Here is a 15,220-nt window from a genome sequence, read left to right on the forward strand (position 1 = left end):
ACCATGTTGTTCCAGACCACAGCAAACGTTACCATGTTGTTCCAGACCACAGCTCGCAAAGATTGCAATAAATCCATTAGAATAAGACGGCCTGCTGTTTCCTTTGACTTGGACACACACATCTATAGTTTTGGCCATTCTGAGCCAGTAATTTCCAGAAGTGATCTCATCCTGTGAGAAGCTTCCATTTTACTAATAATGTTGCAAAAATGTGTGGAATAAAAATAAAAATACAACATTTCTGTCAACAAATATTCCCGTCAGCCTTTGATAGTAGGATAATATAGCTAATATATACACTTACATCATGTGTTGCCTTCATTATAACACTTATATAAGGCTTTTAATTTTTTGCGGCTCCAGACAGATTTTTTATATCAATTTTTGGTCCAATATGGCTCTTTTAACATTTTGGGTTGCAGACCCCTGGGTTAAGGCTAGGAAGCCTATACATTTAAAAACACTGAACATGTTTCTTGTGTATATGTTTTAATATGTACAGTACATTTAATTTTTTTTATCTGTACATTCAATTCCATATTTTATTTCATGTGTAGCTTTTATTTCATCTTTATTTATCCAATATTTCTTTGTGTCCCGTATGTTTAATTTTTAAATTTGAATAGTGCGCGGTGACAATCTGCCGCGACTAGATAAACTAAGATAGGATTTTTTTTGTTTTTTATTCTCATTCTAATTTTTGTATTTCAAAGATGAATTATTGTATTTGACTTGTCTTCTAAATAATATTGTTTTAAATGTACAATGCAGGTTATTTATTAAAAGTGTACTTGAATTATTTTCATTTTCATTTCTTCTTCATTTATTTAAACAATTACACTGTAAATGTATATTTATAGTAATTGTAGAAAACAATATTTCCATATTTTGTATATAATTTTGATTTGTTTTATATATATATATATATATATATATATATATATATATATATATATATATATATATATATATATATATATATATATATATATATATATATATATATATATATATATATATATACACACTACCGTTCAAAAGTTTGGGGTCACCCAAACAATTTTGTGGAATAGCCTTCATTTCTAAGAACAAGAATAGACTGTCAAGTTTCAGAAGAAAGTTCTCTTTTTCTGGCCATTTTGAGCGTTTAATTGACCCCACAAATGTGATGCTCCAGAAACTCAATCTGCTCAAAGGAAGGTCAGTTTTGTAGCTTCTGTAACGAGCTAAACTGTTTTCAGATGTGTGAACATGATTGCACAAGGGTTTTCTATTTATCAATTAGCCTTCTGAGCCAATGAGCAAACACATTGTACCATTAGAACACTGGAGTGATAGTTGCTGGAAATGGGCCTCTATACACCTATGTAGATATTGCACCAAAAACCAGACATTTGCAGCTAGAATAGTCATTTACCACATTAGCAATGTATAGAGTGGATTTCTTTTAAGTTAAGACTAGTTTAAAGTTATCTTCATTGAAAAGTACAGTGCTTTTCCTTCAAAAATAAGGACATTTCAAAGTGACCCCAAACTTTTGAACGGTAGTGTGTGTATATATATATATATATATATATATATATATATATATATATATATATATATATATATATATATATATATATATATATATATCAATCAGTGACGTGCAGTCACCATTTTTTTCTTTCCATGATGGCAGGTGAGGCCCTGCCTCACCTGCCATCATGGAAAGAAAAAAAATGTAAAAAGAAAAAAAAATTATTAAATTGTTATATGTATCCAGTGATTATACTAAAAAGTTATTTTCCATTTAACTTCACCAGTTTTATATTATTTTTATTCAAAATCGCTGAGTTTTCACATTTGCCGTTCAAATACTGAGAAGAGACGGTGAGGCACGTCACTGCGTTGAGCCTCACATGGATTGCGGACTCGGCTAACTGTTGGCCTGCTGTGCAGTGACACCGTATTGCTATATGAACTATATTATACATTTCCATAGTTTAGTTAGCTGAGGTTTATAATGTACAGTGTATTTTGTCAACAACTGTATGTGTGTAACGTATTTCTTGTGCTGAGCAATCAGAAAACTGCTGCGAAGACGCACTGTGTGAGGCTCGCAGTAATCCCGCCTCCTGGTGGTAGAGAATGCAACCCCCGCCGTAGTGTTATATCAACTAAAGCGCACACTTAAACTTTCCACGTGCAAGATTGAATCTATTTAAAAAAGTTATTTAATAAGAAGCCAAAAAGTGCAAAAACAATAATGTTTGTGTTGGAGGAGTTGTGAATGACAGGGCCACAACATTAGGTACACCTGCAGACTGCAGCACGGATTTCATATATCATTCATTCACAACTCCTCCAACACGAACATTATTGTTTTTGCACTTTTTGGCTTCTTATTGAGCTGCTGCATTTTTTGGTTGGGTTGTTTATTTATTTTGAGTAACTTGTACATTTCTAAAAGGGGAGGAATGTAATAGAGTGATCTATGTTTGTTTGTTGCCATCTCCTGGTTAATGTTGGCTATAGCGTACTGGGGTTACTTTTTGGTTGGCCAACGATTTACGTGGTGTTGCGCACCTGACGTCAAGTGTGTTGAGTCTGTTCTGAAGTCTACAGTAAAGAGACGTACTTCATCATCTCGCCTGGTTATTGCCTCTGTCACGCCAAATGTCTTCCCCCCTACAACCCCCCCCCCGCCCCCCCCCCCCCCCCCCCTATTTACTTCCGGGGCTGCGTCCAATAAAGTCACAAAGTTGCCGGGGGTCCTTAACCGGCACGCAACTGTCCTGTTTCGCGCCTGTACAAAAAAAAAAACAATAATGATTTCTTCAGATTCCAGCAGCTGTCAAAGACGAAGTATCCTTCCAGCGACGGGCAGTCAAAGCCGAAGTGCTATCGATCGCTGTCAATGACGTAAGAGGAAACATGACCACGGAAGTAAATGGGGGGGGATTTGGCGTGACACCTCCAACCCAATATATTACATAAAGGTAACACCAGAATAATGTTTTTTTTAATTAAATGTGCTTTTTTGTGTGCTACAGTTTGTAAGTGTAAAGTTAAAGTTAAGTTAAAGTACCAATGATTGTCACACACACACTAGGTGTGGTGAAGGTTGCCCTCTGCATTTGACCCATCCCCTTGTTCACCCCCTGGGAGGTGAGGGGAGCAGTGAGCAGCAGCGGCGCCGCGCCCGGGAATAATTTTTGTTGATTTTATCCCCAATACCAACCCTTGATGCTGAGTGCCAAGCAGGGAAGAATGCTGGTATGAGCTTTTAAACATAACCCGTTAACTGCTGCCAATCAAATGGTGAATAAGATACTCTTTAGGGTTCATATGTTTGTAAATCTGACTGTGATGAAGTCGGTGCCTCACCAGCCATGAACCTCACCATACGTCACTGATATATATATATATATATATATATATATATATATATATATATATATATATATATATATATATATATATATATATATATATATATATATATATATTGTATAGTGTATTAGATTATATATGTTATATAGTATATGCAAAATGTAATTTATATTAATGGCATACTATTTTACTGTACATATAGAACTCGTTTTATTTCAATTTTTAATGAACATTTTAGAAAATATATGTAAAATATACTTAATATATAATTTGTTTTTAAATACAATTATAATACACAGTTTTCTATATTTAAATGTATATTATACATTATATGTATACATTACATTTTATTAAAAAAAATGTTAAATGACATTTATATTATTTTGAATATAGATATAATCTATAAATGATAATGATAAATGGGTTATACTTGTATAGCGCTTTTCTACCTTCAAGGTACTCAAAGCGCTTTGACAGTATTCCCACATTCACCCATTCACACACACATTCACACACTGATGGCGGGAGCTGCCATGCAAGGCGCTAACCAGCAGCCATCAGGAGCAAGGTTGAAGTGTCTTGCCCAAGGACACAACGGACGTGACTAGGATGGTAGAAGGTGGGGATTGAACCCCAGTAACAAGCAACCTTCCGATAATAATAATCACACTATGAAAGTTAATCATTATACTCTACACCAGGGGGGTCTAACGTACGGCCCGAGGGCCGGATCAGGCCCGCGAACAGTTTTTATCCGGCCCGCGGGATGAGTTTGCTAAGCATAAAAATTAACATTACATTTTTGAATGAAAGAAACTGCTGTTCTACATGTGTCCACTAGATGTCACAATAGCAATTATTTGTATCTTTGTAGATGATGTTACATATGTTAAAATAATAAAAATAACCACAAGATGTTAGTGCACCAGTTGAGGAAAATGAGCAAACTACATAAATAACATCATGTAATTTGATTTTGATATTATTTTCTTATCTTGATAGATTGAAAATTAACACCAATGAGTTGATTGATGAACATTATCACATCATTTGTTCAGAAAGTATAAATAACAACAAATAAAGATAGAATACATTTAACTGCAACATGTAAGTGTAAAAAAAACAACAACAACACTATAATTTGTACATTTTCAGAATGTGCTTTTTCTATGTATAAACAAAGAAAACAATCTGAAGTTGTCTTTATTTTTAAAGGCTTACTGAAACCCACTACTACCGACCACGCAGTCTGATAGTTTATATATCAATGATGAAATCTTAACATTGCAACACATGCCAATACGGCCGGGTTAACTTATAAAGTGCAATTTTAAATTTCCCGGGAAACTTCCGCTTGAAAACGTCTAGGTATGATGACGTTTGCCCGTGACGTCAATCGTTGAACCGGAAGTATTGGGACACATTGTATCACAATACAAACAGCTCTGTTTTCATCGCAAAATTCCACAGTATTCTGGACATCTGTGTTGGTGAATCTTTTGCAATTTGTTTAATGAACAATGAAGACTGCAAAGTGTAAACAATGGGGAAATGTGAGGAGCCTTTCAACCTGCGACGTCACGCTACTTCCGGTACAGGCAAGGCTTTTTTTTTATCAGCGACCAAAAGTTGCGAACTTTATCGTCGATGTTCTCTACTAAATCCTTTCAGCGAAAATATGGCAATATCGCGAAATGATAAAGTATGACACATAGAATGGATCTGCTATGCCCGTTTAAATTAAAAAAAATGTAATTTCAGTAGGCCTTTAAGTTATCGTGCTGTGATTTTACCAGTCCGGCCCACTTGGTAGTAGATTTTCTCCATGTGGCCCTCGATCTAAAATTAGTTTGACACCCATGCTCTACACCAGGGTGGGCAATTAATTTTTACCGGGGGCCGCATGAGCAACCCGAGCACTGCTGGAGGGCCACATCGACAATATTTCAATTAAATTTTGCTCAATATTATTTTTGATATATACCGTAAGATAAATAATAATAATAATTAATAATAATAGTAATACTTCAACATAGTGTATGTAACAGCATTCCATGACTAATATAAATAAATTAACATTAATAATAAATGACAGTAAAATAAGCACACGTATGACTGAGGAGTCATAGTGTAACTTTGTGTGATGTTTGAGTTGTCCGACTTTTTGCGTGGCCATAAACGCACCAGTGGTTTAGTGCTATGCGTGTTGGTGACAGATGACAAGTTGGTTTTGGCCTGGTTTGTACGGCAGAAAATGACTAGTTTTTCGAGATAGAAGTGTTTTACTTATGTTTTTGGTGTGGTTATGGCCGAATATAAACAGTTTTGCTCAATAAAGTGATCGATATAATTCCTGGCCTCGAAGCATCTCGATAGACGTTACAATAATTGAACGGTGTTCAATTGAACGGTGTTGACAAACACCGTTAGGGCCGCTTGTTGTCACTGTCACTCAAAGTTGCATTGCAAAATTACATAGAATAAATATGTTTATTTTGTTTAGAATTCAGATGGGATTTGATTTGGTGCGCGGCATATACTTGCTGCGCGCAGCGGACGCTTGAGCAGTGCGCAATTGCGCAGGCACGCACCTTAGAGGGAACGTTGCTTGGCAGTCCACGTCTTGTTGGAAACACGCCATTCTTCATCAACTTTTCTCGGGTGTAAACCGTGCATCACTTGTCGCTGCATGTGCACCTTCACTCGCAGGTTACACACTGACACACGCCCATGAATAATAATTTTCAAAATAAAAGCAGCACAGTTGTATTGCGCGCACGACATAGATGTTTTTTCAACTTTATTTTGTAATTAATGATTGCAGCTGTTCACATTCACTCACAATCACGCACACGCATACGTCCACACGGAAGTAATACAAATAACGATTTTCAAAACAAAAGCAGCACCGTTGTATTGCACACTCGACATAGATACTTTTTAAAATTTATTTTGTAATTTATAATTGGCCTCACGCGGGCCGGACAGGGACGCACAAAGGGCCGGATGCGGCCCGCGGGCCGCAGAATGCCCAGGTCTGCTCTACACCGAGGTTTAGTTTGGGGTGGCAACCTGCCTTGACTGGATGAATGGACATTGTTATTTATTACATACGCTACTCACTTCTAAAATAAAAACACATTATTCTGTAAAAATGTAATGATACTAATAACAGTTTATATTTTGTTAACTGCTTTTAATATAACTTCAATACACTTCAGGGGTAAATGGTTGTTAATTCAATGGTTTGTTTGTTTTATTAACGCTCACTTGGGCTGACTTTCGAGTAATTGTCACCTTTTATTTGTCATTGAGTGGTTTTTGGCCGGTCCTCCGTGCATCATCAATCAGTGCCTAATCAATGTGATGTTAGCTGCACACTCATCACGGCCAGGAGGTCTCCTTATCACGCACAACCCCCCGGGTGACGCGCGCAGTCTGCCCCTGCGCGCCAATATGTCAGGAGAGGCTCTGCGCGTCTGGCTCGTCGTGGTCCTCCAGCTGACGTGCGTCACGGTGCTGCCGGCAGGCCCGGTGGCGACGCGGAGGGGATTGAACATGGACCACACCAAGAAGTTGACGGAGAAGCTCAGCACCTTGTTCCACTTGAAGGATCTCCTCCGGGGCGCGGCCGTGGCACCGCACAAGAAGGCGCCTCAGTTTATGTTGGATCTTTTTGACGCCGTGTCCGACGCAGACGGGACGTCCAAAAGCCAGAAGGAGATTCTAGAAGGAAACGTAGTGCGGAGTTTCGAAGATAAAGGTGACTATGTTTGCATTGTGGCGCGTAATTGGTTTCCACATGCGTAATTACGCACGACAAGAAAGCCCATAAGCTTCCAAGGCGCGTGTGCGTCATTACGTCTAATCATAATTAATAAAGCACAATAAATACCTTATTAAGTTTACTTGTTTTCTAAGCATGTGCTTTGTGTTTCAGGTCGTTCTGGTGAGAGGTTTCACTTTTTCAACCTGACGTCATTCAGAAGAGAGGAGAGGATGATAAAAGCTGAGTTCCGTTGGTTCAGAAGGAAACAGAAGTTTTTCCTTGGAAAGTCATACAGGCCCCATTTCTATAAGGTCAAATATGTTTTTTCATTATTATTTTGCACTAAACACACTGAGGTTTGGTATAAGGACGTACAGTACGGTGAGGGAACAAAATGCAAAACATCAAACTACAATTTTTTTCCGGTTTTGCTAGTTCAATATGAGTCCAAAGACAGCAATGGACAAGGGATGAACATTCAGGAATTAACCACAGCATTGTCGACACTGCCCCTACCCCCTTCATGTTCCCTTCTGCTGCATGCAAAGAAGATTAACCAACAAATTAAAGGGGTTTTATTTTTTATTCCTCATAATAATAGCAACAAGTATATTAACATTTAAGTACCAGGAGAGTGGAAAAACAAATTCCCTCTATATTGAAACGATATAGTGTTGTCCCGATACCAATAGTTTTGTACCGGTACTGGTACAAAAATTATTTTGATACTTTTCGGTACTATTTGGTACTTTTCTAAATAAAGGGGACCACAAAAAATTGCATTATTGGCTTTATTTTAACAAAAACTCTTACGGTACATTAAACATATGTTTCTTATTGAAAGTTTGTCCTTAAATATAATAGTGAACATAGAGGACAACTTTTCTTTTAGTAGTAAGTAAACAAACAAAGGCTCCTAATTAGTCTGCTGACATATACAGTAACATACTGTGTCATTTATCATTCTATTATTTTGTCAACATCATTAAGGACAAGTGTTCATTGTTCATTTACTGTTAATATCTGCTTACTTTCTCTTTTAACATTTTCTATCTACACTTCTGTTCAAATGTAATAATAATGTATTCTTCTGTTGTTTGATACTTTACATTAGTTTTGGATGGTACCACAAATTTGGGTATCAATCCGATACCAAGTCGTTACAGGATCTTACATTGGTCATATTCAAAGTCCTCATGTGTCCATGGGACATATTTCCTGAGTTTCTAAACATAATATACATTTTAAAAAAATTTAAGAAAATGTGATGCCAAAAAATGTCAATGTAATGATAGTAATATCGACTAGATACGCTCCTGTACTTGGTATCATTACAGTGGATGTTAGGTGTAGATCCACCAATTGGGTGGCGTACCGGTACTTTTCAGAGGCACTATGGTACCGAATATGATACATTAGTATCGCAGTACTACTAATACTGGTGTACCGTACAACCCTAGAAGCTATTATCATATATATCTGATTTATGACACCAAAAGACGAACAAATAGATATGATCAAAATAGTATCAATCTCACGGAGATCCTCGAGCCATTTTGGGAGTTAATGAGGAAGACAGTCACGTGATCTGTGACGTAGCGATAGGAACCGCAGATATCTTCCCCATCAAAAACATGCTAATCAAGCAGACCAACAACGATTACTTTTGGAAAAAATATGATACAGAACCTTAGATATTTGAGCCCCAACACAAACAAGATGAGCAAAAAGTTTTAGAAGCTTGCTAGTACCCGAATGCAGCTTTATTGTGACACTGGCATCTGCAGCATTGCTAGGTGGTAAACATACAAACTAACCATAACAAATCAAAACAAAACAAACAGTTACTGTAATATTTCCACTCTTGCTCGGATGTTGACTGACAGAACGCTCACATAATTCCGTTTAGATGAAGAATCAATCACAATCCCCATGAAGGGATAACAAAACGTTGCCGCAACTACGTCTTTTTGTGTCTTTTTTCACCATCTCGGGGTATGTCGTTCCATGGCTATCGATGCGTCACTAAAATAGTCCATCTGCATTGGTATTTACATTAACAATATCGCTGATATTTGGTTCATTTTCAGGTCACGACATGTAAATGGAATATTTTTGGCGGTTTCTGGATGCTTTTAGAGAGAGTATAATGAGAGCAACAGAGGACCCTCAATCTGTTGACTTAATTGTTAGCTATTTATTTAAGATTTCAAATGCATAAAAAAAGACAAATGTATGTGTTCATGACTTACATAAGGATTGTGAATGATAAACACCACATTTATTTCCATTTTTTGCATATTTCCAGTATGACTAATCTGATAACATGGTCAGAGTGCAGAAGTGTTGCTACTGTGATGTAGAATCGATGGAAATTGCCGAAGATATTCGGAGCAGATTATTCAAGTTACTTTCACATACTTTGTGGATTGTAAATACAATTGGATGTGGTTTAATTGATACAATGAAACACAAATAAGCATATACTATCAACCTGTTGCTCCACTCTACTGGTACTTTAAAGAGTTTTGGGATTCCAAACTGTGAGTGCACCACAGGACTAGTGACAGTGTGTGTGCGTGTGTCTGCACGGCGGCTGAAAATGAGGACAATTCAGGTAGTTGTTGTTTTAGCTTTGTTATTAAATAGAAAGTTAATCCTTTACCCCCTTGTTTGATATGCATACTGTATAGCACCTTATATTAAATATGTACTTTCGTCAAAGCTTGAACTCATTATTCATGTTTGCATATATTAGCTTTAATATACAATTTTTTTTTACAAACCCTGCTCAAAAACTCATTAGGTTCATAAATCGAAGTTCATTTGCACTTTCCCAAAAGGGAGGATGCCCTCTGGGCTACATTGTGGTCGTCTACGACCATGCATTTCAAGTTACAGTCATCCCTCGCCAGATGCAGCTTCAAATATTGTGGCTTCACCACATCACAGATTTTTTTTCTTTGTTTTAAAGAACAATCTACATTTTTTTGGTCCTAAATTAAGTATTTCTAAGCATTGAAAGGGTTAACAAACCTAAAAATATCAGCACTGCAGTACAGTGGTAGTGGCCACTTAGGGAAACCCAACAAAATCAGAGTGTGCTGTTCAGTATTATGGCCACTGATTGGCCCAGCCTGCGGAAGCATTACTCTATTGCAATGATTCTCAAACTGTGTGGTATGCGGTCTCCATCTAATGGTATGCCAAATAGTCACTTGATTAAAGTACAGTGTTTTATTTTCCTATATTCAAACACCTTGTTACTGTTCAAACTGTATGTAATGTTAGTGGCCAAAATATTAAATATACTTGTTAAATAAAACCTCTGTCTTGTTTTCAATGAATACTTATGCCTACTACTCTGTATTTGGCTATTATGGTGGATCTTGCTTAAAAAAAGTTTGAGAAGCATATTGGATTAAAATAGTGTAAATGTGACTAGAGGGTGTTATAAAAGGCTGCCTTAATGTTAAAAACATGTTTAGAGGGTAAACAGGTTCTTTATGCCAGTGTTTGTCAACCTTTTTTGAACCAATAATCATTTTTTGCATTGAAAAAATCCAGAGGCACACCACCAGCAGAAATCATTAAAAAACGAAACTCAATTGACAGTAAAAAGTCGTTGTCGCAATTGTTAGATAGGAGTTTAAACCATAAACAACCATGCATCAATATAGCTCTTGTCTCAAAGTAGGTGTACTGTCATGACCTGTCACATCACTCCGTGACTTATTTGGAGTTTTTTGCTGTTTTCCTGGGTGGAGTGTTTTAGTTATTGCCTTGCGCTCCTATTTTGGTGGCTTTTTCTCTTTTTTTTTGGTATTTTCCTGTAGCAGTTTCATGTCTTCCTTTGAGCGATATTTCCCGCATCTACTTTGTTTTAGCAATCAAGAATATTTCAGTTGTTTTTATCCTTCTTTGTGGATACATTGTTGATTGTCGTGTCATGTTCGGATGTACATTGTGGACGCTGTCTTTGCTCCACAGTAAGTCTTTGCTGTCGTCCAGCATTCTGTTTTTGTTTACTTTGTAGACAGTTAAATAAATAAATAAATGATAAATGGGTTATACTTGTATAGTGCTTTTCTACCTTCAAGGTACTCAAAGCAGTTCAGTTTTAGTTTGCCTTTTCTTAGGGGCACTCACCTTTTGTTTATTTTTGGTTTAAGCATTAGACACCTTTTTTCCTGCACGCTGCCTCCCGCTGTTTCCGACATCTACAAAGCACTTAGCTACCGGCTGCCACCTACTGATATGGAAGAGTATTACACGGTTACTCTGCCGAGCTCTGGACAGCACCGACACTCAACAACAACACATAATTTGCAGACTATAATTACTGGTTTGAAAAAAATATTTGTAACCCAAATAGGTGAAATTAGATCATCTCCCACGGCATACCAGACTGTATCTCACGGCACACTAGTGTGCCGCGGCACAGTGGTTGAAAAACATTGCTTTATGCTGTAGCAATGAAATATATGATAAAAATAATTCTACTTGGCGGGAAGTAATTTATCACGGTCATGTCCGGAACCAATTAACAGAGATAAACAAGGGACGATTGTATACATTATGTTTAATGTGTAAGTGTCTTGCTCCCATCCAGGTGGATCTTTATGAGGTTCTGGATAGCCGAGTGAAGCCTTGGCGAGGGAACCTCATCACCTCCAGACTGGTTCCTCTTTACACGCAAGGATGGGAAGTCTTCAACGTCACGCAAACGGTCGGCTTCACTCATTAAATCCAAATAACATCAGTTGACTAATCCCATAAAATTACCTGGTTTGATTTGTTGTTTTTTTTAGGTGTCCAAGTGGATCCACAACAGCCAGGAGAACAACGGCATCCTGGTGGTGACCATGCTTCCATCTGGGATCTGGATGGAAACGGTGGTTTCTCCATGGAAACAGGCAACAGACACAAACGCCTTCTTGGTTATATTCTCTGATGATGGGAGGACAGGAGCATCAAATCAGTCATACCTTGGTATGATGGGGAAAAAAACTGTGTTAAAGACGTTTGATCATGGTGTCATTCACCCTATGCTATCTCACAGCATCTGCTACTGGCCACCCCACCAGGAGGCGACGTGGAGCCCCATCTTTTTTACCCCACAGCAGCCGTTCCCAGTACTGCCAGCGTGTCCCCCTCTTCGTGGACTTTGAGGAGATCGGCTGGTCAGGGTGGATCATCTCCCCACGGGGATACAACGCTTACCACTGCAAGGGCTCCTGTCCCTTCCCGCTGGGGGGTAACCTCCGAGCCACCAACCACGCCACGGTGCGCTCCATCATGCACGCCCTGAAGCTGTCCGCGGACGAGGTGGACGCTCCGTGCTGCGTGCCCGACAGACTTCAGTCCATCAGTTTGTTGTATTTTGACGACGAGGAGAACGTTGTACTGAAGCAGTACGACGACATGGTGGCATTGAGCTGTGGCTGTCACTGACAATGAGACGGTGGGGAGATGTTTGAAAATGTCATCATTTTGAGAAACAAAACAACATATTTCTCATTCACATTTAGTTAAGTCAACAGTTTATGCCTAGACATCATGCACATATGCCCCCTAGAGGCAGTGAGCAGCGTAGGAGCCATTATTCTGTAAGTGCTGTGATCCTTTAAGTGCAGTGACATCCTTTTTTTTTTTACCTCACCCTGACCTCTTGCATAAAGCAGTTGTTTTACAACCAATGTGAATGAGATGTATTTTTATAACTATTAGTGTGCATATTGTACAGTACTTGATCAGACATGATGCACAATAGCATCAATGTGAACTTGTGGAGTAAAGCAATGAAACTAAAAGCAGCCATCCATCTTCTTCCGCTTATCCGAGGTCGGGTCGCGGGGGCAGCAGCCTAAGCAGGGATGCCCAGACTTCCCTCTCCCCAGCCACTTCGTCCAGCTCTTCGCGGGGGATCCTGAGGCGTTCCCAGGCCAGCCGGGAGACGTAGTCTTCCCAACGTGTCCTGGGTCTTCCCTGTGGCCTCCTACCGGTCGGACGTGCCCTAAACACCACTCTAGGGAGGCGTTCGGGTGGCATCCTGACCAGATGCCCGAACCACCTCATCTGGGTCCTCTCGATGTGGAGGAGCAGCGGCTTTACTTTGAGTCCCCCACCCCCGGATGGCAGAGCTTCTCACCCTATCTCTAAGGGAGAGCCCCGCCACCCGGCGGAGGAAACTCATTTCGGCCGCTTGTACCCGTGATTTTGTCCTTTTGGTCATAACCCAAAGCTCATGACCATAGGTGAGGATGGGAACGTAGATCGACCGGTAAATTGAGAGCTTTGCCTTTCGGCTCAGCTCCTTCTTCACCACAACGAATCGATACAGCGTCCGCATTACTGAAGACGCTGCACCGATCCGCCTGTTGATCTCACGATCCACTCTTCCCTCACTCGTGAACAAGACTCTGAGTTACTTGAACTCCTCCACTTGGGGCAGGGTCTCCTCCGCAACCCGGAGATGGCACTCCACCCTTTTCCGGGCGAGAACCATGGACTCTGACTTGGAGGTGCTGATTCTCATCCCAGTCGCTTCATACTCAGCTGCGAACCGATCCAGTGAGAGCTGAAGATCCTGGCCAGATGAAGCCATCAGGACCACATCATCTGCAAAAAGCAGAGACCTAATCCTGCAGCCACCAAACCGGATCCCCTCAACGCATTGACTGCGCCTAGAAATTCTGTCCATAAAAGTTATGAACAAAATCGGTGACAAAGGGCAGCCTTGGCGGAGTCCAACCCTCACTGGAAATGTGTCCGACTTACTGCCGGCAATGCGGACCAAGCTCTGACACTGATCATACAGGGAGCGGACCGCCACAATCAGACAGTCCGATACCCCATACTCTCTGAGCACTCCCCACAGGACTTCCCGAGGGACACGGTCGAATGCCATCTCAAAGTCCACAAAGCACATGTAGACTGGTTGGACAAACTCCCATGCACCCTCAAGGACCCTGCCGAGAGTATAGAGCTGGTCCACAGTATATATAGATACTGACAAACCATCTAAAAAGCACAGAGTGTATACTTGTCTATAGCCGACAAAGTCAACATAATATCTCATTATGTCCAATCATTAACCATTTAGGTGACCATCTTAACTTTGATCATGCTGATAACATGTGAATGAAGAGCATACTTAATCAACAGCCATACATGTCACACTAAGGGTGACCGTATAAACAACGCCAACACTGTCATAAAACTGTGCCTTATAATCCAAACCCTACTAAACAACAATGACAAACACATTTTGGGAGAATATTTGCACCGCAACACTACATAACAAATTCCCAGAATTCCCTGCAGCACCAACTCTTCTGGGACGCTACATCCACTGTAATGATACCAAGTACAATAGCATCTTTAGTCGATACTACTATGATTACATCGATATTTTTTAGGATCAGAAAATCTTTTTTCGTTTAAAAAAGAAATTATACTATGTTTATAAACTCAGGAAATATGTCTCTTGACACATGAGGACTTTGAATATGACCAATGATCCTATAACGACTTGGTATCGGATCAATACCCAAATCTGTGGTATCATCAACAACTAATGTAAAGTATCAAACAACAGAAGAATACGTGGTTATTACATTTTAACAGAAGTGTAGATAGAACATGTTGAAACAGAAAATAACCAGATATTAACAGTAAATGAACAAGTAGATTAATCATTCATTTTCTACCACTTGTCCTTAATAATGTTGACAAAATAATGGAATGGAAAATGACACAATTATTTTTTGCATATGTCAACAGACAAATAATGAGTCTTTGTTTGTTTACTTACTACTAAAAGACACGTTTTCTAGTATGTTCACTATTTTATTTAAGGACAAACTTGCAATATGAAACATATATTTAATGTACCGTAAGATTTTTTGGTTAAAATAAAGCCAAAAATGACATTTTTTTGTGGTCCCCTTTATTTAGAAAAGTACCGAAATATTTTGGTATCGGGACAACACTAATACGGAGTTTAAAATCTGCGTATGTAACAAATATTTTCATGAAAGTGCTGTCTTAACTCTCTCCAGTAGATGGCAGCAT

The 15,220-nt window shown here is 39.0% G+C and overlaps 1 protein-coding gene across 1 annotated transcript; it reads left to right on the plus strand.

The window, feature by feature from the left end:
• The first annotated feature begins 6,831 nt into the window (after window positions 1–6,831).
• Window positions 6,832–12,864, plus strand: LOC133655040 (bone morphogenetic protein 2-like). Its single transcript, XM_062054941.1, has 5 exons — window positions 6,832–7,138; window positions 7,316–7,455; window positions 11,757–11,873; window positions 11,956–12,136; window positions 12,207–12,864. Exons 1-5 carry the CDS (start codon window positions 6,832–6,834, stop codon window positions 12,596–12,598), a joined length of 1,137 nt encoding a protein of 378 aa, XP_061910925.1. The 3' UTR covers window positions 12,599–12,864.
• The last annotated feature ends 2,356 nt before the right edge of the window (window positions 12,865–15,220 follow it).

Source organism: Entelurus aequoreus, linkage group LG08 (genome assembly GCF_033978785.1).
Source record: "Entelurus aequoreus isolate RoL-2023_Sb linkage group LG08, RoL_Eaeq_v1.1, whole genome shotgun sequence".
Taxonomy (NCBI): domain Eukaryota; kingdom Metazoa; phylum Chordata; class Actinopteri; order Syngnathiformes; family Syngnathidae; genus Entelurus; species Entelurus aequoreus.

Bases quoted from the DNA above. Each gene is read 5' to 3' on its own strand.
- LOC133655040 (XM_062054941.1), top strand. From the start codon at position 6,832: ATGTCAGGAGAGGCTCTGCGCGTCTGGCTCGTCGTGGTCCTCCAGCTG. The intron at 7,139-7,315 runs GTGACTATGTTT...TTTGTGTTTCAG, and splicing joins GCGGAGTTTCGAAGATAAAG to GTCGTTCTGGTGAGAGGTTT. The intron at 11,874-11,955 runs GTCGGCTTCACT...TGTTTTTTTTAG, and splicing joins TCTTCAACGTCACGCAAACG to GTGTCCAAGTGGATCCACAA.